The sequence below is a fragment of the Petromyzon marinus genome, chromosome 29 (assembly GCF_048934315.1).
Source record: "Petromyzon marinus isolate PM22_M1 ecotype Great Lakes invasive population chromosome 29, UKy_Petmar_22M1.pri1.0, whole genome shotgun sequence".
NCBI classification, from domain to species: Eukaryota; Metazoa; Chordata; class Hyperoartia; order Petromyzontiformes; family Petromyzontidae; genus Petromyzon; species Petromyzon marinus.
In genome coordinates, this window is record NC_133695.1 from 7,231,989 (window position 1) to 7,255,812 (window position 23,824).

Genomic DNA, 23,824 nt, shown 5'->3' on the forward strand with positions numbered 1-23,824 from the left:
ACATCATCATCATCATCATCATCCCCCCACCATCAGCATTATCGTCACTAGTGTCACCAGCAAACGCCAACATCATCATCGCCACAATCAGCGTTGTCATCACCATAACCACCACCATCATAAGCATCATCAACATTACCAGCATCACCATCAATATCATGACCACCGTGATCAACACCATCATCTTCACCATGAACATCCCTGCAAGCACAGTAATGTTATCCACACGTGATGATGATTCTAATGATTATGGTAGTATTTGATGATGATTATGCTAAAGATGATTATGCTAATGACGGTTATTATGATTATACTAATTATGGTGATTATGATGCTGGTGATGATGATAATGGTGATGATGTGGTGCCGGTCCAGGCTTATCAACGTTGGGATTCAATGCGTGAAGAAGTCGATGGTGCAGCGCTCGGCTGAAGATAAGATCAGAAAAATTAACCCCTTCAAAGGTGATCATCATTACTCTCTCATTCATTCGTTGATCCACTCATTCATTCACTAATTCACCCACCCATTCATTCACCACCCACTCATGAATTCGCCCATCCACTCATGCATTCACTCATTCTTTCACACACTTTACTAATTCATGCACCCACTCATTCTCCCATTCATTCTGCCCGCACACCCCCCTCCGCAGTGTCGGATCGGGTGGTGGTGCGTCCCGAGGAGATGGACCTCACGGCCGTGAGGCTCTGCTTCCAGGCAAAGCTGCTGCCCAGCAACCAGATTCTGACCCCGGTCCTCTCCGAGATCATCTTCGACAAGAGTGAGGGCCTCACCCACACCTAACCCTGCGTCTCACCCGCGTGTACCCGCGTCTCGCCCACGTCTCACCCACGTGTACCCGCATCTCACCCTCGACTCCCCCCGTAGAAGCGACGTGCGCGTCTCAACTAAAGATCACGCGCATGAACAAAACTTACGGCAGCGTGCACGGAGGAGACGAGGTGATGCTGTTCTGCGAGAAGGTTCAGAAAGGTGAGGAATTGGAACCCGGTGAGGAGATGTGGTGAGGAGGAGGCATGGAGATCAAGAGTGCATTGGGGACTGCTGCACCACACTGCCCGTCTCGTCTCATCCCATACTACGTTCGACCACACTCGCCCACGCACTCACTGACGCACTCACCCACACACTCACGCACTCATCCACACACTCACTGACGCACTCACCCACACACTCGGTCACACACTCACCCACATAGTCACACACTCACCCACACACTCACTGACGCACTCACCCACACACTCACTCACCACATTGCAGGTCACCTCACTTCTCTTCTTGCTTCCCATGCACCGCTCCACTTCGGAATGTTCCTCCATCATCGTTTCTTTACCCCCCCCCCTCGACTCTTACAACGGTAACCTCGCTCAAATCAGCAAACGTGTTCTTACACCCCCTTATCTATTACAACAGTGCTGGTTGTTGCTGGGCGCTTTGGGCCTACTGTGCTCAGCTACAGCGAACCTCAAAACAGTTCCAGCCATTCCCTTACCCTCTTTCTCCCCCCAACTCCCCTGTCCCCCTCCCCCCACTCCCCCATCGGCCCCCTCCACTCCCATCCACGACCCCGCCATCGCCGCACAGATGACATCCGGGTGGTCTTCTCGCTGGCCGGCTGGCAGGCCGAGGGCATCTTCTCGACGGGCGACGTCCACAAGCAGGTGGCCATCGTCTTCAAGACGCCAGCCTTCCACGACCAGAGCATCTGCGCCCCAGTCAAGGTCTCCATCCACCTGTGGCGCCCCTCGGATCAGCAGCAGAGCATCCCGCACAGCTTCCTGTACAAGCCCGAGCTGGACGGTGCGCGACTCTGCGATCACCATTTGTATTTTTTCCGCGTTGATTTTAGATCCGCGCGGTGACCATTTCGTCACCCACCTCGTCACCACCCACCTCATCACTACCTCCCTCACCATCGCCCACCTCGTCACCACCTTCCTCACCATCGCCCACCTCGCCACCACCTCCCTCACCATCGCCCACCTCGTCACAACCCACCTCGTCGCAACCCACCTCGTCGCCGCGTGCGATCTGTGTGCCCCACATGGCGTGGACTGCGCCGAGGTAGCGCCCTCTCTGTCCCTCTCTGTTCGCGACGGCGCTTCCTAGAAGGTTCACAACAGCCGAGCCTGATGTTGTGTACAAACAAACACTTTTCCTGACTGCAAGGATTCATCTTCTTTGGTTCTTTCGGTAAAGTCACGTAGAATGAGAATATTGAAGCTCTGTCGTCCCGACAGGTCTGTACCTTTCACCTGAAGACGGCCGCTTGCGTTGTGGCCGAAACGTCGTGAGAATTTTATTGTGTTATTTTATTATTTTATTCTCATTCTACGTGACTTAACCGAAAGAACCAAAGAAGATAAACACTTATCCGTTGCCCAAGGAATTAATTAATACATTTTAAAAAGAGAGAAAATGATTGGCTTCTGTTCTTCCCACTACAGACGCTTTTGGAGTTGAGCGCAAACGAAAACAGACGCCTTACCAGCTGCAAGAGTTTGTGAACTCCGGAGCGATGCACGCAGGTACCACCGCGTACCCCCCACACCCACGCGTACCCCCTCACCCCCGTGTACCCCCTCACCCACTCTTGTGTACGCGTGTGTGTACATTTGTGTGTATGTATGCGTGTGTGTGTGTACACACGTATGTTTGTGGGTACGTTTGTGTGTATGCGTGTTCGTGCGCGTGTGTATATAACTTGTGGAGAGCAGTAGTGTAGCGGTTAGCGCGCTGCGCTACTAACCCGGCGACCCAAGTTCGATTCCCGCTCATGGCCAACACCAGTGACGACTACCTGAACCAGTCCTGGGCCTCCCCTAGGTTGACTCAGCCTTAAATTAGTACCTAGTGCAGTGTGTAAACATCGCCACTAGGGAGACAAAGGCGGCCGGGCATGGTGTTGGCCACCCACCCCCTCATGTGCCATGCCGGCCTTAATAGGTGCTCGCTAACAGCACTTGCCCCAGCAGTCTGATAGAGGCTATACGGTGGATCTTTGTATGTAACTGCAAGAGTAAGAACTGTGGATGTCGTGTCGTTGCATGAAGGTGCATCGGGGCCCCCCGCCCCGACGGCCCCCATCGCCGCTCCCATGAAGCCCTCCACGCCCGCAACGCGGTACTCCAAGAGACTCAGTTCCTCGCGAGGCTTGAATCCGCGCAGAGCCGGCAGCGTCATCGCCACCTCCCCGGCCACCCCGAGCCCCCCGATCTCAACTCCGAGCCCACCGGATCTGAACGTCAGCCCGGGCTGCATTGTGACGTCCACCAACACCATCCTCAACGTCACCATGTCCCAGGGACGCATTCTGCAGGCGGCCCAGGCGCCGGAGGCCCCCTTCACGGACGACCAGGTGGCACAGATGGAGGAGATCTTCGCCCAGAACACGGGCCCCGTGAGCGCCGTGCTGGCGGGTGACCTCGCGACCTTGCGGCTCACGTTCGACCCGGCTCCCGCCGGCGTGGCCATGCTGGTGCCGTCCACGGAGGTGGCGGTGGAGGAGGAGGCCGCTCGCGCCGCGATGGACCTCGCGCTGCTCGAGGACGTTCTGCCCCTCACGGCGGACGACGACCACATGGCTGACAATGTCCTCAGGGAGCTGCAGGAGGGCCGTCTACACATCAACTACAACGAGCTGATGAACATCGACGGCATCTTGCCGGAGCAGCTGATGGAGCTGTAGCGGACGCCTGCAGTTTGTTGCTTAAGTAGTCGGGTTGCCGCCTGTCCCCTGGGAGCTCGGTCAGCCTTTCCGGGAAATGGCACGACCCGGTGTTTGTCAGTTGCGTAATAACATCAATAATGTGAGAACGATGACGCACCACGCAAGGGCATGAGTCCGGCGGCCAAGGGGAAGCGAAGAGCTCAGAAGAGACGGTGGACACAGCTGGGCCAGGTCACGGAGGTCGCCGTTCGTGTCACCGCTGTGCGCCAGCTAGCTGTGGAATATCTGGCGGAAGGAGGGGGAGCGTTGTGGCCGTGCCTCCACGATTACTTCGGCCAGGATGGCGTCTCCATCTACGCGGCGCTCCCCTCCTGCAGAGGAGCTGTGAGATATTCTTCTTCCCCCTCACCCCCAAGAGGTGGCAACCCCCGTACACCAGGTGACGATGGCAGTCGAGCATGCGGGTTGCTGGAGGACCCCATTTTTGCTCTCGACTACGGAGCTGCGCCTCCTCGTTCTCTCCTCCGGTGAAACCCTCGCAAGCTGCACCATGATGGGTTTTCTAATGCGAGAACCGGACAATCATTCGAGTGTGGCAGAACCCTCCTGAGAATGCGGCCCTGAGACTCGTGACGCTCTGGCGACATTATTTTACTGGTTTTTTTTATAATTGAATGTATGTAAAAAAAAACATAGGGGCAAATAAGGGGATCGGGCTCTGAAAGATGACCGTTCAAGGATATTTGCCAAGCTACATAAAATGGTAACCGTGTACAGTACATACTTTAACCGTAGCTACGCTATCGCATTCGCTTGTAGACGGACAACAATCCTCGCTCAACGCGATTCGATTATTTGTCCTGATGAGGCTGGTTGGGGCCGGGGAGCGATTAGATTCCATAATCGATTATTTACTGTCTTGTTGTTAACATTGCGGCTCCATCATTGCATTGTGATGATGGCAGCAGCAGCAGCGATGTTGTGGTTTAGGAGCTCGATGCCAAAGTCGAGGTCTTTCTGCTGCTGGCAGTGACGAGATGACTTCAGCAGAGAGAGAGTTCGTGTGGTGTCGTTTCAATGTATCTCCTCCTAAATCCGTTGAAGGAGCGCGGACCACAGTGGGTTTACTGCACCGTCCATAGCGTGGGTTGCATGGCCACAATCGCTCGACTGCGTCTTTAATGTTGCATTCATGGAGGAGATGTGCGCATCGGCCTGCTGGTGATGTTCTGATGTGGATGATGGTTCCACCACCGGTGTCTTCTTCTTTAAAGGAGGAGGAATGTCGAATCCAGGAGGTTGTGATGTTTGGGTCTCGAATGAGGAGTTGTTTGTTGTGGCCGTCCAGGGTTGTTCCTCTCGGCTGCCATTCCAGCTCTCGTCCGTCCGGCTCCCTGGAGATGCACTCGGCCTCTCTGCCTGCGTGCTGTGACATCACGCCGTGGACATACCCGTACATTTCAAACAAATACGCAGTGAATGCGGCCTTTGCGCACTGCGCAAAAACCATCGACAGTTCCTCAAAAGCTACGGCGTAGTCCTCTGGTGTCTAACTTAGGTAGTGGTCAAATTAAATTTGAGTAACTGTGGCCGACCGCTCGGCAACAACGAGAGGGACAACTGTGGAACGGAAATGCTAATTAAGTCGTTGTATGCTGCGCGCGACTGATGATTGCTAAACTCGTCCCCGTGTGGCGTAGAGAGCACCAATTAGAATTAAGAGAGACGGATGCCTTGTGCGTGCGTTGTGGTAGTGGTGGCACAGTGGTTGGCGCACTGCACTACGGACCCCCCCCCCCATGTCCTGCGTCCGGTGTAAGCGACCATCGTTGGGGAGCCGAAGGCGTCCGGGCACGGTGCCGGCCACACCACCACCACCAGCTTGTGCAGCGCCGGCCTTATTAGGTGCTCGCTGACAGCACTTGCCCCTAACAGTCTGTTAAAATTCCATTCGGGTGATCTTTGCCTTTTAGCTTGGCGCGCAGTGAGGCAGCGAGTGCCCGATTGGATGTCTTCCGCGCGGCCTGCACGGCGCGCGAGGGCCCGCGCCTTTTTGTTGCAAACATCAGGCGCGAGCCGCGTGTGACGACCTCGGCTGTGCTGCTCGTTTCGTACGGATTTGCACTAGATTGGTGAACTCGGAGTGTCTGACATTCCGTGGTGCGGGCTGGTGAGCTGTTGAAGTTGGGAAACCCTCGCTATTGGGCAGGAGGAGGCGGGGGGGGGGGCACCTCCCCGCTTCAGGTCGTCTCTGTCCACGCTGTCTATAAGCTGATTCATTGTTGTGCCCTCGCGGTGGACACTCGCTTGATGTTTAAGTTATTCGGCTCGCATCCCTTCGCAGATGTCTGCAGGCCTCATTCACTATTTAATACGTGTGTACGTGGTTATGTGTGTACAGTATGTCTGTTGAAATTATATTCGCGCCGTGATAGTAGGAGGTGCGAAAAGATACACTAACGCAACAAAAAACCAACATATCCACTCCTCTGCTTCAAGGTGCCAATAGTTAATCTCGTCTAGCTTTGACATGTTCTGGGTGTTGTCAGCAACATCTGGCCTGTGAAACGCTCCACGCTTGCCGCCAGCTAATGATGTGATTGGAAGGCGTTACTCCGGTTTACCTAAACGGCGACAGACCTCTCTCCCTGTTCAACTCAAAACTGTCATATTTGCATTAAAACTCTACGTCGTAATACGTCGTTGCATTGTCTCCGACAGTCGCGGAACTTACCCTGCAACGTTTGTCCGGAAGGGTCAAGAACGGACTGGGCTTATCCTGAACCTGGCCCAAGGTCAATGAAACTTTGACCAGATACAAATGAGCTGCTGCTGCTGCTTCGTTGCCAGTGGTGCAAAAACACAAATGTCAAAAACACTGGACACATTATTAAACATGTACAATATACGACGTTTCGTGTAAATGCCCTCTTTGTGTGCGTGTCCACGTGTGCTGTTAGTGAGCGCCTGTGAAGGCCGGAATGGCACACGAGAGGGCGGGTGCGCCCAGCACCACTCCCGGCCACCTTTCTCTCCTGCATTTCTAAAGCATACACACCGCAATTAATGTAGATACGGTACTAATTTAAGGCTGAGTCAACCTATGGGAGACCCAGGACCTAGAGCGGTCGTGTAGTGGATAGCGTACAGCTCTACGAACCCGGCAACCCGAGTTCGATTCTCGCCCGCGACCAATAAACATGAGCCGGTCGGTAGTGGGCCTCCCCATAGATCGACTCGGCCAAAAAACTAGTAGTAATCTGGTCCGGTGTGTAAATATCAGCACCGGGGAGACAAAGGCGGCCGTGCGTGGTGCTGCCCCAGCCCCCTTGTGTGCCGTGTCGACCTTCATAGGTGCTCACGAACAGAACTTTCCCCAACAGTGTGCAGGGCTACACAGGGGAACTTTGATCTTGTTTTGTGTGTGTTCCTTGTGTGCCACGCGCGCCTGTGCGTGCGTTGCCTGCGTTGATGGGGGCGACCCGAGTTCGATTCCCCCTTACCACGGCGAGCTGGATCAATGGGCAAGGGATATCTGAACCAGTCCTGGGCCAGAACTGCTGCTGGGGGGGGGTCTCAGTGCGTAAATGGGGTTCGCCTCGGCCATTTGTGGAACACTCGGTGCGGCGTGTAAACATAGCAGAGAATGTTCTCTGAAGACGGACGGACCGTTGCCCGAAACGTCGCCTATAATATATACACATTTTCCTATTTAAGGACACGGCTCCTTTTTCTGTGTTTCAAGTCGTTTTGTGAAGAAGAAGAAGATGAAGCACACAGTGCACGGGGGGTCGGGTACAGTACGCGTGCTATTTATACCGCCACGATGTTTTACGGCGCGCAAAAGCGGGCGATGGGGAACTTGGCACGGTGCCAACCAACGAGGAGGAAGTAAAAGGTTGAGAGGGTTCGACTCCCAGCCAAGGTTACCTTCGGCGCCATCATTGTTGTTCATCTTTGTTCATCTTGTGTGATTTATTGCGAGCAACATAGGAAAGCCCCCCCCCCCCCCCCAAAAGTGTCTAAAGCGGTGGTGGCTCTGTGTGTGTGTGGGGTGGCTCTGTGTGTGTGTGTGGTGGCTCTGTGTGTGTGGTGGCTCTGCGTGTGTGTGGTGGCTCTGTGTGTGTGTGGGGTGGCTCTGTGTGTGTGTGGGGTGGCTGTGTGTGGTGGCTCTGTGTGTGTGTGTGGTGGCTCTGTGTGTGTGTGGTGGCTCTGTGTGTGTGTGTGGTGGCTCTGTGTGTGTGTGGTAGCTCTGTGTGTGTGTGTGGTGGATCTGTGTGTGTGTGCGTGGTGGCGCTGTGTGTGTGTGGTGGCTCTGTGTGTGTGCGGTGGCTCTGTGTGTGTGTGGTGGCTCTGTGTGTGTGTGGTGGCTCTGTGTGTGTGTGTGGTGGCTCTGTGTGTGTGTGTGCGATGGCTCTGTGTGTGTGGTGGCTCTGTGTGTGTGTGTGGTGGCTCTGTGTGTGTGTGGTGGCTCTGTGTGTGTGTGTGGTGGCTCTGTGTGTGTGTGGTGGCTCTGTGTGTGTGTGTGGTGGCTCTGTGTGTGTGTGTGCGATGGCTCTATGTGTGTGTGTGGTGGCTCTGTGTGTGTGTGTGGTGGCTCTGTGTGTGGTGGCTCTGTGTGTGTGTGGTGGCTCTGTGTGTGTGTGTGGTGGCTCTGTGTGTGTGGGGTGGCTCTGTGTATGTGTGTGCGGTGGCTCTGTGTGTGTGTGTGCGGTGGCTCTGTGTGTGGGTGTGGGTGTGTACCCGTAAACCACTGGTCATTCGTGATGGCAGCGCGTCTCTCGGGACACCGCAAAGCGACGGGGGTTGTCGAGGGCTCGGGGAGACGGGCGAGGGATTTTAGAGGCTCAGAGAGTTGGCGTTGGTGGTCGGAGGTCAATGGGTCAATGGGTAGAATTGGGGATCGAGGCGCGGGTTGAGGGTAACGTCTTCCTCGCGTCTCGATTCGCCCACGTACATCGCGACGTCCACGCGTGCGTTGTTGTTTTATGCGGTGCAATCGTCAGCCATGTTCATTCCACTGCTGGATGAAAGCAGCCGCCGGGCAACAACAACAACAACAGAAAAACAACAAAAATCGCAACCATTCCACGAATCCACCTAGGTACCTGCGCGGGGCGAACTGCAGTAGAGAGTCCTCTAAAGTGTGTGTTATTGACTCTCATCTCCCCACACTGCCCCTGCTGCTTATATTGCTGCTATTATTTGTGTTAACGGCTTCTTCTTTCACCAGACGCGAGCGTTCCACTCGGCGTCACCACGCCCGAAGACTGCCAATCTACTGCTGGCTGCTGTTGCTGGCTGCTGTTGCTAGCCTTATGAGAAGTGTACAAACTTTGAGGTGTTTCATTCCCGTATCCTGCCACCAACCAACTTTGCTGTTACGCGTCAATCAAAAGCAACCACGTGAGTGTGTGTAGTTTATACCGCACCGCTCCGGGCTTTTTGGGTAAAAAAACAACCTGCCATTCACCACTAAGTGGCTGAGACGTCACCACGACGCTTGTGGTGCCTGGCCAGGTGCACTTTTAAGTGCCACACGCGTGGAGTGTCGAACGCCCGCTGGCACGAGGTCACGGGACAGACCCAGGGTGCAATGGGGTCAGCTGGCTGAGATGAGGGTAACAACAACCACACAAAGCGCTGGTGTCAATCCAGCTGATGGATCAAATAATCAGCCCCCCCCCCCCCCCACACGCCATAGGCCGCACCATGTCCCCCCATCACTATTGTTGATAAAGATATGGGACAGGGGGTTTACTGCGCTGCCCTCTGCTGCCCACATCATCGCACACTGCTGCCCACATCATCGCACACTGCTGTGCCCATCTTATTGTGCACGGCGCTCAACACCCATCCGCGCATCATCCTGGCTCAACCCTGCTTGGCTTCCCGGATCTGTCGAGTTCGGGCGCATTCCGACCGAGTAATTTTTTGGGTGGGTGAGCGGGTAGGTGAGTGAGTGGGTGTATGAGTAAGTGGGCGAGTGGGTGGGTGAGTTAGTGGGTGAGTGAGTTGGTGAGTGAGTGAGTTGGTGGGTGAGTGAGTAGGTGAGTGGGTGGGTGTAGGAGTGAGTGGGCGAGTGAATGGCGGCTTTGCAGAACTTCCCATTTCCCCTTTGATGCTGTGTTTAAAATGCCATTGCACATGGCATGTGCGAGTTCCTCTCACTAGTGTCATGCTTAACGTATTCACAGTATATTTGATCGCTCGCTAGATTTCCATTGTACATAGTTCTAGTTGTGTATTAGCCATGTGTACAGAGCCGTTCCTAGGTTACGGCGAATCGGCGCGACAGTCCCGGGCCCCGCGCTTTGGGGGGAGGGGGGGTGGCTCGCGTTTCAACGTCACGGTATCAGAAGTAATAACTACCAGTTAAGTTTGAAGGCGTCGGGGGGCCCACACACTGGGGTTTGCCCCGAGCCTCAAACCCAGCCCCCCCCCCATGATCGGCCCTAAAACATTGTTCTAAGCAACTCCTGTCAACCCTTCTGTTCCATTCAATGGTCCGTTATCCGAAATGTTACGTGATATTCATAGAGCCCCTTTGTTCGAAGCATTTAAGATAATAAAAGAAACCCGGTATGAGCATTTTTCATGCTGGTGTTTTGTGTAAATTGCCTATGCTGCATTGTTTATTAACTTTTATTTTGGCTCTGCTCTCACAGAGTTATTATCCCACATGTCCCTTTAAGCTGGCGTCCCGACATGCATTGGGTGGAAGGCGCGTTATCAATAATAGATGGTGTTGAGGTTGAGTTAAATAAAAGAGCGAATGAGTGGGTGGGTGAGGAATAATGAATGGATTGGTGAGTAGATGAATGATTGAGTAAAGCGGATGAATTAGTTTGTGTTAGTGAACTTTATATCGTCTATACAGTACTGCATTGTTTTTGAACTTTGTATCTGGTGGGCAATCACGACCTTTAATTACGATCGGTGAGTATCCCAAATGCCCCTTTGTTCTGGCGCCCCGAGCTACAGAGCGTGAGGGTCGCAGTATTCACAATGGGTGATGGTACCCTATACCTCCTATGGTGACCTCACTTAGCGCGTGTGTCGGTCTTTGAGTGCGTGTCCTTGTTTTCGCGTGGGTGTGTGTGCCTGTGTGTGGGGGAGCGGTGGCGTAGCGGTTAGCGCGCTGTGCTACGAATCCGGCGACCTGAGTTCGATTCCCGCTCACGGCCACCAACACCAGCGACGATTATCTGAACCGGTCATGGGCCTCCCCTAGGTCGACTCAGCCTCAAATGAGTACCTGGTGTAGTGTGTAAACATCACCATTGGGGAGACAAAGGCGGCCGGGCGTGGTGTTGGCCACCCACTCGTGTGCCGGCCTTCATGGGTGCTCGCTAACACCATGTATGTGCGCCTGAATGGAATGTCAGTTTTATGTTATTTATAAAATGTCAGATGACTCCCACTCTCTCGTCGGATCTCGAAAGCTAAGTATGCTGTGGTATGCTCCGTGCATGTATGGGAGACTACCGGAGAATACCAGATGTTGGCTTGGGATGATAGGTGGCCAGTTTGTGGTAGTGCAGAAATGGCTTCTTGAATCTATCTGTACGGAACTTTCTCCCGTTTTCTCCCATGAAAGGCAAACACTCATTCATGGAATCTTAAAAAGATCGCTGTGTCGCATAACCCTTCTGAAAAGGTGATCTGACACTCCGCATTGAGGTTTTACTGGGCAAACAAATGTCACCGTTGTTTTGATTCGAGCGCCGAATACTAAGATCGACAAATGAGGAAGTTACTCTCGACATTGGCACCGTATGGGAGTGGCAACACGGGGTGTGTTAGGGTGGCTCAGGGTGGTTCGTGGTGGCCGAGGGGTCCTAATCGTGACCCAGGACGGCAAAGTGACCCGTGGCGGCACGGGTGTGGATCACTAAGTGACCCAGGATTGAAACAGTGGCATGATCTTATAATGACATTCCACACGTTGGCCTGGGATGACCCAGGGTTGGCCCATGAAGCCAACGTGAACCGACCGCAAGTGGCCCAGGTTCTGGCGTGTCTTGGACACGATGGCACGGGGATGGCACGAGGTGGCACTGGATAAATTGAAGTCACACGCGGTGGCCTGGAGCCACGGGGTAGCCAAGGAAGGACAATGCCGAAGGTGACACTTGATGGCGCGAGCGAGCAACAGGGTGGCCTGCGGGGACCCGTTTGATGGCCGGTGATGATGGTGTCATGTCATGACCTGAAGTGACCGTAGGGGAACTGTTGCTCGTTACTTATTTTATGTCATGCAAACTCCATGGTTTGTTTGTTATTACTTGCAACGTAAGTGCAGCGTTACTTTGTTCATTGCTGCTGTTACTCACCACAATGGCGCGTGGCAATACATTGACACGGTGGGAGTGTCGTATATGACAAGCACACATTGCTGTGTTTAATCTCGAAATTGATTTGCGGTCCATATGACCGAATTATCCGGAATGCGCCAGATTCCACCAGCTTTACCGAAAGCTAAGCAGGTGTTGAGCCTAGATAGCGCCTGGATGGGGTGACCGCTGCTCTTTAAACACAGGCGCAGTAGACGCCGTGGGCAGCAAAGGGCAGCGCAGCAAACATACGAATTGTTCTGCACACCAAAGTCAAAGAGTCTGACAGACTTTTGGGGCAAGTGATATTGGCGCCTATGAAGGCCGCCACGGCACACGAAGGGGTGGGTGGCCAGCACCATGCCCAGCCCCCTTTGTCTCCCTGGTCGGCGATGTTTTACACACCGCACCAGGTCCTCATTTGAGGCTGAGTCGACCTAGGAGAGGCCCAGGATCGGTTCAGATAATCGCCACCGGTGTTGGCCATGAGCGGGAATCGACTTCGGGTCGCCAGATTCATAGCGCAACGCGTTAACCGTTACACATGGCTCCAACATGCACATACTGTGCATGCATTGTATATAGCCAGGTAAGTATATGCTTACCTGGGATTTTTAGTTTGGCATGTAGAATGTAAATTCCAAATGCGTTTCGTCACTTCGTTACGATTGAGAATATTGCGTGTCGATGTGTACGGCCCTTTCGCCACTCCACCGCTGGATCAAGGACCTCATCGAGCCGTGCTGGGTCGTGGGAGGGTGTTGGGGGTCGTTATTTGTGCCATACTCCACCAAGTCGGTCAGTGCGGGTTGGTGAAGGCGCGACAGTGGTGCGGGGAGGGGGTGGTCATAGCTAGACGCATACAATTGCAGTACAACAATGGATTCGGCTAAACTGCCCTCTGATGCACATCACAGTTGCCCCGCCGGAGCTTATAGCAACCTGTTCGTGTACCGTGATCTCCCCTTGCAAGCAATTCCCGGGCGTGAAATCTGCTGAGCTTCCGAGATATTGCGACATCGGGCGATTTGGCTGTCGGCGCCGATCGTAAAAATCCCGCGGTGCACGCGGCTCGTGGTGGTGGTGGCGGCGGCGGCGTTCGCGAGGCGGTGGGTTGGTGGGAGGCCGCGTTACTCCCGGAGGGGGGGGGGGGGGTTAATCCGATCCATGCTCTTTGGTTCTTTCGGTAAAGTCACGTAGGTATAAGATAAATGAAATCAAGTGACAGCAGCAGATGTGCGAGTGCAAATACTCTTTGCAGTCACGAAGACTTCTAATGTAGATTGAAGCGCCTCTACGGGGAGGGTTTCCACACTTCTGTTCGAGCTTTTAACAGAAAGCGTGACAAGAAGGCGGACTAATCGAGTCGCTAACCTTCCTCAAGCGATGCCTCGATAACAAGGTAATACCTATCGCATTTACACTCACATCTACTGCTGTCACTTGATTTCATTTATTTTATTTGATACCTACGTGACTTTACCGAAAGAACCAAAGAGTATGGATCATTGCAGTCGCGGAACCTTCAAATGTAGATTGGTAATCCGATTACTCGGGACATTCAGTTACTTGTAACGCGTTATACCCTGCGGCGCTTGATTCTGCAGCACCGCGCCCGCGTTCCAGTTGCTGCGGGTCGGTGGATCGCGCAGAGACGTGCGAATCGCTGGACCGCCGCGTATGTCGACCAGGGAATTGCAGTGCCTGCAAGCAAGGGATCGTGAACCCGTCTGTGCAAACCTTTGCGAGTGGTGTTGGGCTCTCGGCGGTCACCTGTACGAGAGTTACCGTGCAGCGCACCCTCCCAACCACCCCTCATTACGGACGCGTGGACGGACCGAATGCGCTGTTTTTGGATAGTGCTACACAGGCGGAAGTCACAGGGCATGCCAATTACTGCAGGATCCGCATGAAAGGTAAATTCTTGACGCTCGGTGACATTATTGTTGTGATTGTACAACTCGTGGTGTGGTTTCACACATACCGCGTGGCTATTCTTGGAATGAATACACGGCAGGCATTTCTGACATCTGCGATGTGAGCGCGTGCCACCGCTAAACTCACAATGACTCTGACATTTATGCCACCAACTTCCCCGGTTTTAATAAGCAAGAGGTGGGCGGTAGGTGGGTGGATGTGGGTTGGGTTTCATGTGTGTGGGGTGTTGACTGTAATGGGTGGTGTGTGATGGGTGGTGTGGTTGGTTGGGTGTAATGTGTGTGGTCTGGTGGGTTGGCTGTAATGTGTGCGATGTGTGACAAATGGTTTGGTGGTTTGTGGTTTCGCTGTAATGTGTGTGGTGTGTAATGGGTGGTTCGGTGCGTGGTGGTGTGCGATGCCTCGTGTGTAGTGTGAGCCTCACGGAAAGAGAGATTCGGAATGAAACAGTCACCGAGGCAGACAGATACACACAGAGACACACACGGGCATACAGAGACTCACACCGACACAATGAGAGACACAGAGAAAGACAAAGGACAAATACGTATATCCAGTGCCGGATTAAGCTAGTGCGGGGCCTGTAGCATATGTTATAAAGGGGCCCTAAATTAAAAATAACAAATATTAAAACTCAAAATTTTCACTTGCATAGTAAAATAATTTTATTTTTCATTTGCTATACAGCCAGATAATACGACGAATCGCTAACGTTAAATACCCAGTCGTTCATAAAAGTAGTAATAGAGCAAGTGCAGAATCGCTGGACCGGAATTGATAGCTTGAAAGCATTTAGCGCGGGGCCCTTGAAAGTGCGGGACCCGAAGCATGTGCTACTTTTGCTACTCAGATTATCCGGCGCTGCGTATATCCTGTTTATATATACAGTATTCGAGGCGGAGCTTTAGACAGCGCCGGACGCCGCCACGGCTGCCCGCCCGCTGCCTCCTACGGGGTCACAGGAGGTTACCGTTGGGATAATGTCGGGGAATTCCTGGGAAATACCCCACCTCCTTGCAACGTCATCACAAACGGGGGGCGAGTGGGGGGGCGTTGTGGTAGGAGGGATGCGGCGGGCTGGTGGTTGTGGGAGGTTCGGGCAGAGAGGGTGGAGGGGAGGGGGACGTGGTTGCGGAGATTCGTAGAATGGGCGATCGGGATGGTGTGAGCTTGATTGGTCCCTTTCGGCAGTAGCGGTGGCAGCATCTGTGCATCAGCAGTATTTGGCATCGGTATCAACGGCAGCAATCGCTGAATCAGCATCTGCATTGATAGGAATAGCATTGTGCATGTTTAACTTATTTTGCACCGTACGTAGCCAACCGTGCTCTTTGCAGGTGCGAAAGTATCAGCAACATTATAATCAACAGCGAAAGCAACAAGAACAGGCAACAACAGGAACAGCGTCATTCAAAATCATCAGCGGCAGTAGCCGCATCATTTGAATCAATTGGCGGTAGCCCGGGTCACCGCAAAATATTGGTGGGCCGGGCATAGTTTAAGGTTTTTTTTTCTGGGAGCATCGCTGGTACTACCCTGTCTTGCCGGAGGGCGACGCTGGGAGCGATGATGACGACGACGATGTCGATCCCGCCAGTACGACCATGACCGCCAGCCATACCAAGAGAGCGCTTGGTGCGCTATTGCCTCCAAGTGGTCTCGCTCCCAAAGACAAGGGGGTGGCCGCCCCCGTAAGAAGCAGAATGTGCTGGGAAATGACCAGACCAGCATCCTGATGTACTTTCAAAACAAGTAATAAACAGCCGTTGCCACGCACAAATCCCCAGCAGCCCCCCCCCCTTCTTTATGGGTGTTTTGTGTGCGTTTTTTATTTCCATATTTGGCGTGCGTATCGGGTTCAGTAACATCTCCCGTCTTCATAAGCCTTCTGGTTTCGGAGTTATAGAGGTCTTGGCACCCCCGGGTCACGATGGTGACCCGGGTCACCGCCAATCGATTCATTTGCAGAAGAGGTAGCAACAGAGGAAGCAGATTTATCAGCATCATTATAACCAGCAGCATCAATAATTGGGGCAGCTTCGGCATTATTATCAATCAGCAGCAGACAGAAGCAACCACTCTGGCTCTTTTCATGTCTTGTCTAACCTTTGATTTACAGGTATAGCTTAAGGGCACCTCCATGTGTGTCGGTGTCTTTGTTACTGTGTATCTTGCCCCAAAAGTATTTTTTTTGTCTTTGTTTATGCATCGGAATCAGCCGATGAGACAGCACTGCCAGGTACGGTCAATACGCGAAAGGCAAAAACTAAACCCCGCGATAGCTAAAGAGAGGTTGACACGCGATAGGTCGAAACAGCGAACGATAAAAACGCGATATGTAAGGATCTCCTGTAATATTTCGATTTAAAGCTTTCGTGACTGCAATGATTCATCTTCTTTGGTTCTTTCGGTAAAGTCACGTAGAATGAGAATAAAATAATAAATTGATAAAATAAAATAACACAATAATATTCTCACGACGTTTCGGCCACAACACAAGCGGCCTTCATCAGGTGAAGGGAGCGAGACTGTCTGGTAGGACAGCTCCCTTCACCTGATGAAGGCCGCTTGTGTTGTGGCCGAAACGTCGTGAGAATATTATTGTGTTATTTTATTTTATCAATTTATTATTTTATTCTCATTCTACGTGACTTTACCGAAAGAACCAAAGAAGATCTCCTGTAATAGTTGCCGTCGAGTACCAGACAAATGCTTTACAAATCAACAAGTACTTTTAAGTGCACTCTCTATCTCTCTGTGCTTGAAGAAACACCATTCCCCGAAAAGTTACCCGTTATGTCGTTTTTCTCTTTTTAGGCCACAGTGGTATCGACGACTGTGTTGAATTGTGAACTGCGCTTATGCGCCACTGCTAACGCTGCAGCCGCAGTATCAGCATCACCGCTGAGCTGTCTAGCTCTTTTTTTCAGAAGCGACCTGGTCACAAATGATAGCTCAACGAAGTGGCTTATCACGTGTAAATTCATATCAGCCAAATATTCTAAACGCAATGTTTGTAAACGTTGATGGAAAAACTGGAAGACCTGCAGACAAATTTACACGACCACGGCAAGAACACGCAAGCTCCAAATATACAGCAGGCGTCAGGGTCGGGATCAAACCCACGACCTCCTGTTTACCAGGCAAGAAGAGGACTCCACTGCTGGATGGAGGCCTCCCCAAGTCGTGGCCATCTCTCACGAGCCTGCGATAATCAAATCCGTTACAACAGTGCAGGATCCGCAACACCGTGCGTTTCATATAAGGGGCTGTCCATAAATGACGTCACGCGATTTTTTTTACGATTTTTTACCACCCCCCCCCCTCGTCACTAGGCGTCACAAAAAGTCAGAGCCCCCCTCAAATATGACGTCACAAAGCTCTGCCTTAACCCCCCCCCCCCAGAAAAAACATGCTTCAAATCGCTTTAAACTATTGTCATTGTAGTGCGTATTTAATGTGGCGCTGCACTCTGATGTTGTAGGAGAAAACATTTATTAAAAAGTCAATTTCATTAAGTAGAACGTGTTGTCTATATTTATTTAAAGTTGCGCATTTTGATGTGACGTCAGATTTCTCAACCCCCCCCCCCCCCAGGTGCGTGACGTCATTTATGAACCGCCCCTAACACAGAGACACGCGTGCACAGAGCGCACTCAGTCTCGTGCGCTGTGCAATGATCATCAACAGTTACCGAAGAACTGCACCTTGATCCTTTGGTCTTGCATTGTCGTCACCATCAACCCCACGATGCAATGATCCGGTTCAGACTAAGATTAAGACAGTGGGGTGTGAGTGCCTACAGATATGCAGCTCCCACTGCGTGGAACTCACTCCCGCTCCACATTCGTCAAATTAAGTGCCTTCCACTATTTAGGTCCCATGAAAACATATTTTCGTTTACTACGGCATATAATCGCATGAGCCATTGCTGTTGGTGTGATATGTCTTGCCAGGGACAAGACTGTATATATGTTTTGCGGTTGTCGTTAACAGCGTTGTGAGATGCAGTTATTGCACGAACGACGCTATATATAAAATATATACAGGTACTCCCCGACTTACGATGGAGATGCGTTACGACGACCCAATCGTAAGTCGAAAATATCGTAGGTCGAAGATGAATCACTTATAACTGCTTTGTTTTTTGTTTGCATTTTTACTGCAGGTATTGTGGTTAATGCAGACATGAATCCTTGTAAAAAGGTTTCAGTTTTGTTGCCAGAAAAAAGGGGAAAACCCCTATTATTATATTGTTGTAGTGGCAAAGGAGGTCTAATGATGACGATGTTAGGTTGTTGATGGCTACATTAACTGAGTTGTCGGAAGAGGAGGATGGCGATGATAAAGTACAGTATAGTACCTCGTACGCTGCTGCGTTTACCTGCCGCGCGAAAATTAAAAATAGTTTACAATTTTGTCATATCGCTATCGCCATCGTAAGATCGAAATATCGTAAGTCGGACCGTCGTAAGTCGGGGACTACCTGTATTTTTATTACTACCCGCATTTTTATTACTACCCGCACACGAGCTGGTTTGCTTGCTCCATATCGTCTCGATCACCGGCTAATCGAGCCCGCCTACACCTGCTACACTATCAGAAAATCAGAATATTCATTGATACTGGACTTTATTCTCAACATGTATTCATACTCCACCTGGCCATTGCCTCCAGTCGCTTCATTTGGCTAAGCACAGTGACTTGCTGTTCGTAGGCCACACTCAGTAACGATTAGGAACAATCACAAACCGCGGTCACATTCCCAAGACAACAACAAAACAACAGCAGCCCAATTGTGGCTCCGCAAACCCTGATTCCCTTCACTATGAAAGAGGAGAAGTCCAAAATTCTCCAAAGGTTTCCCTGCCGGTAAACTCCGCAGGTAGCGGGCATGGGGACGGCGTCTAAGCCGCAGGCGAAGGTGACACCGGTTAGCGCGGCGCTGCGAACCCCGCCGACCCGAGTTCGATTCCCGCTCACGGCCACCAACACCGGTGACGATTATCTGAACCGGGTACTGGGCCTCCCCTAGGTCGACTCAACCTCAAATGAGTACCTGGTGGGTTGTGTAAAAACATCGCCACTGGGGAGACAAAGGTGGCCGGGCGTGGTGCTGCCCCCCCCTCCGTGTGCCGTGCCGGCCTTAATAAGTGGTCGCTAACAGCACTTTCCCCAACAGTCTGTTAAGTGGCATGTGCCCCCCCAATGATCGGATCGAAATCCCTAATTTCGATCGGATCATTAGGGTTTATTAGTAATAAATCGGCATTTTGCGACCGCCACTGCCACTGTGTAGCATATTATTATGTGCCAGGGACTCTATGAGATGATAGGACAATAGTCTGAGTCCATAATTGGCAATAAGTAACGGCAAAGCAGTTATAAGTGATTCAGAATTGTGCGCAGTTGCGTATACAGTACACGACTTCCCTGAAGGCAAACACCTTCAACGAGCACGATGCCAATCACACAACGCGGTTCGAATTCGACCCTCGATCGATGGTTGAGCCATCGCCGCACACGCGTCTAATAAAAAGCAAAAGACAAGTCCTTACTAACAACTCCTCTATCATTTTTCATTGCTGGAGGGGTTGCCCCCCCGCCCCCACCTGAAAATCCTGGCTCCGCCATTGAGCACGTGGCTCCTTAATAAAGACACCATCTCAAGACAAGTGCGTCCAAGTCCTCATTACGCCTGTATACAAATTATTATAATTGTTATATGAGAGTGCTTGCACTTAAATTGTCTCTACAGACTACGATCTGTGATCAGGAAATCGGCCTTGGTGCGCCCGTGACTACTGTTCCACGGTGGGCACTCACTCAAAGTGTGTGTCCAAGCAATAACTTGGACCCTGTAAAACCACTAGCTGGCCATGAGTCTTGAAAATGATCATTCGTGTCTGTTATCTGCAGACTGGCGTCAGGAATGCATCGCTTCTAGAGTCGAATTGCAGAGCCAAATGTACCCATAGCTGCCTCCACCCACGCGGGGTGTCGAAGTGTCCAAGCCCACCCCCGAACCCTGCTATCGATGGGCGCTGTGCCAATCTTAGCCGATACGAAAAAAGCGAGGTAAATTCCAAGTTATCTCGCAATGTGAAACGATATCCCTGCAGCAAAGAAAAAAACGGCCAGGGTCTGGTATGTCCAATGTGCCTGGGTAGTTGTCTGGGATGGTTTTGCAACCCGGGAGATGTGTTGTGCCACCAACAGAATGTGACCCTCTGATTCTCAGAGCCCCACAAGACTCCACCGCGTGCGATTCACCGGCATCAACGACCCGGGCGAGAGCTTTACGGTGGCGATTGCGGCTCTCCAAACCACGAAGTGGACTTCTTTGGTTCTTTCGGTAAAGTCACGTAGAATGAGAATAAAATAATAAGTTGATAAAATAACACAATAAAATTCTCACGACGTTTCGGCCACAACACAAGCGGCCTTCATCAGGTGAAGGGACGAGACTGTCTGGAGGACAGCGCTGGAGCGAAGAAAGCCACGCTCACATCGCGACCTTTAAGCTGTGTGAGAAGAGACAAAGCGCCTTGACAAAGGAATTACCATAGAATTTAGCATTGAAATAGCTGAGTGATAAGCTTGTGACTGGTCACAGAAATGGCTATGTTAAAGTTAAAGCATACACATTCACAGAGGCACCCCTTGACAAAGGAATTAGCATAGAATTTAGCATTAAAATAGCTGAGTGATTAGCTTGTGACTGGTCACAGAAATAGCTATGTTAAAGTCAGAGCATACACATTCACAGGCGCACCTAGTACAAATCAAACAGGAGAATTTAGCATTGAAATAACTAGGAGAATTTAGCATTGAAATAACTGAGTGATTAGCTTGTGACTGGTCACAGAAATGGCTATGTTGAAGTCAAAGCCTACATATCTGAGCTATTCACAGTAACTGGGTATACACTACACTATATAATGAATACTTTATAGTGAACCAATAAAAACTAAAATTGAAATTACCTCAATGTTATCAATAAACTCTATATATTCTCCAATCAGCTAAGCTACCAACAATAAGTCGTTATATATCACAATGCTATATGGCGAAAAAATGGGTGGATTCTTACCCTCAACTTTAGCACCACGGATAGCTACAGGCCCCGTTCAGACGGACGAGTTCATCCATGGTCGGAACGGAGGAGGGGGAGAGAGACAGCTGCGAGGCGCTGTTATACTCCATGTTGTAAACCATACCATTAACCGTGGTGTGAGAGGTATTAAGAGTCAATGCCAGCGAAAGAGCTGCGGTCTGAAGGTCATCGTAAAATACAATTAATTAAGAACGGAAATGGTTTAAAACATCTTTCCAATGTTCTTAGTTTTTTCGGTAAAGTCACGTTGAAGAGAAACAACAAAATAACAAAATATATATAAAACAATATATATATTTTGTTATTTTGTTGTTTCTCTTCAACGTGACTTTACCGAAAAAACTAAGAATATGAATTACTGCAGTCACGAAAGCTTTAAATCAAAATCTTTCCAATGGTTACTAAGCCAGAATCCATCTTCTCGGTTGAAATTGTCTCTGTGCTTGTATATGTGAATGGTCTCATGAACGAATCTCTCATGGTAGCCGGTTGGTTTGCAAAGAACCTCCGTCTTGGAGAAGTCAATGTCATGTGAGCCCATTGAATTATAACAGTGATCTGCCACGGCAGAGGAGTTCGTTCTACCGTGTTTCAAGTCTGCTTTATGTTCGCGGATGCGGTCCGAGATATGTCGTTTGGTTTCTCCAATGTAGCTACTACCACAGAGGCACTTTAGTTTGTAAACGCCCGGGTACTGTATGTCTGGAACAGCATCTTTTACAGATGGAACCAGATCACGGATTTTATGTACTGTGTTGAATCGGACCTGGATCTTGTGTTTATTCAGGATTTTGGAGATCTTTTTAGTGACCCCTGCGATGTAGGGTAAGGTGATGGTTTTGAGTGGCTCCACAAAAGGATCCTTCTTCATGACTGGAGTGATGGCTTTGCGGATTGTGTAGTCAGAGTAACCATTAGCCCTGAGAGCCTGGTGTACGTGCTTGAGTTCACTGGTAATGTGTTCCTGGTCGGAAATGCATTGGGCTCTATGGTATAGAGTCTTGATGAGGGAGTTCTTCAGGAATGTATGGTGGTGGGAATCCTGTTTCAAGTAAGCATCTGTATGGGTAGCTTTCCTGTAGACAGAGTGGGTCATTGAACCATCATGTCTCCTTTTCATTAAGACATCCAAAAAGGGTAGTTTGCTATCTTTTTCGACCTCCATGGTAAATCTGATGGCTGGGTGTATGGAATTGATGTGGTCGCAGAATTGGTCTAGAGCAGGCTGGCCATGTGGCCAGATGACAAAGGTGTCATCCACGTACCTCTTCCATAAGGTCGGGCGTAGAGTGGCAGTCTGGATGGCGTCAGTTTAAAATTTTTCCATGAATAGGTTGGCTACAACCGGAGATAGGGGGAGCCCATTGGGGTGCCCTCAGTTTGTTTGTAGAAAGTTCCATTCCAGGTGAAGTATGTGTTGGTTAAGCAATGTCTCACCAGGGGGGGTACATCAGTATGCAGTCCATGATGAACCAAGTCTTCAATGATAGCGATGGTGTCAGGTACCGGGACTTTGGTGAACAAGGACACCACATCAAAACTGACAAGCAGGTCGTCTGGGGACAGGGAGATGCCTTTGATTGTCGATACCAGGTGAGTAGAATTTAGTACCGCAGAGGTGTTTTTTCCAGTGAAAGGTCGCAGTATATCAGCAAGAAAACGTGCCAGTTTATAGGTGGGGGAGTTGATAGTAGAGACGATGGGACGAAGGGGTGTATCTTCTTTGTGTATCTTTGGAAGGCCATATAATCTTGGTGGTCTAGCAGCAGAGGGTTTCAACGAGAACTGTTTGGTCTGATCAATTAATGCTGTTGAATCAGAGATGGTTTTGTTCGTTTTGGTAACCAGGCTGTTGGTGGGATCTCTTTTTATTTTTGTATAGCTGCCATCGTTGAGTAGTTCTTGAATTTTGTTGTTATATTCTGTTTTGTCCATGATGACAGTGGCATTGCCCTTGTCGGCTGAGAGGACGACAATATCATCCCTCTTTTTTAATTGAGATAATTCAAAGCGTTCATCTTTGCTGATGTTGCTGGATGGCAACTTAGCGTTTTTGAGGGTTGCAGCGATTTCAGATCTTGCTACGTCTGCAGAGATGTGACTCAAGCCCTTGAGTGCAACGTCGACATGGGCAATGATATCATTAACCGGTATGTGTCTCGGTGTGACCGCAAAGTTTAAACCCCTAGCTAAAACGGATTTCAGACCATCAGAAATGGAACTGTTACTGCAATTAATTACGACCTTGTTGACGTCTATCTTTTCGGTGTGTGGATCCGATTCTTTGTTGGAGAGGTGATTGAATTTGGAAATCAAATTATCCCTACATTTGGTCGACATAGTGGCAGCCGAAGAGGTAGTCATATTGTCTACATGTTCCCAATCCGATGTAGACATTGTTGCCGTCAATGTTAAGTGTGATTTGTAGAGTGTCTTGTCTAACTGATCGAGTTCGGTGCGTGTAAGTCTGATTTTTTCCGAGATAAGAGCGAAGCTAGTTCTAGCTAGAATTCGTTTTGCATTTAGAGAAGTTGCAGCAGCAGAGGTTAGTGTAAATGCGGTTGGTATTACCTTAGAGTCGCGGCATCTCTTCAGAAAGGTGAGAGACTCGATTAGTTGAGCCTTCTTATCCCGGAGTCTGTTGAATGATCTTAAGGTTGTGTGGAATCCCTCCCCGTAGAGGCGGTTAAATTTCGATTTAAAGTTTTCGTGACTGCAAGGATTCATCTTCTTTGGTTC

General features: G+C 50.6%; 1 protein-coding gene across 4 annotated transcripts in view; it reads left to right on the forward strand.

The window, feature by feature from the left end:
- The window catches only part of LOC116947258 (transcription factor p65-like), a 35,626-nt gene extending 29,021 nt beyond the window's left edge, over window positions 1–6,605 (forward strand). For all 4 annotated transcript variants that reach the window (XM_032962783.2, XM_032962782.2, XM_032962784.2 and 1 more), the window contains exons 4-9: window positions 376–464; window positions 656–784; window positions 892–996; window positions 1,609–1,824; window positions 2,472–2,552; window positions 3,078–6,605. In XM_032962783.2, coding sequence (XP_032818674.2) covers window positions 376–464; window positions 656–784; window positions 892–996; window positions 1,609–1,824; window positions 2,472–2,552; window positions 3,078–3,712 — 1,255 coding nt within the window. In that variant the 3' untranslated portion in view covers window positions 3,713–6,605. The remainder of the gene's footprint in view (window positions 1–375; window positions 465–655; window positions 785–891; window positions 997–1,608; window positions 1,825–2,471; window positions 2,553–3,077) is intronic.
- Window positions 6,606–23,824: the final 17,219 nt, after the last annotated feature.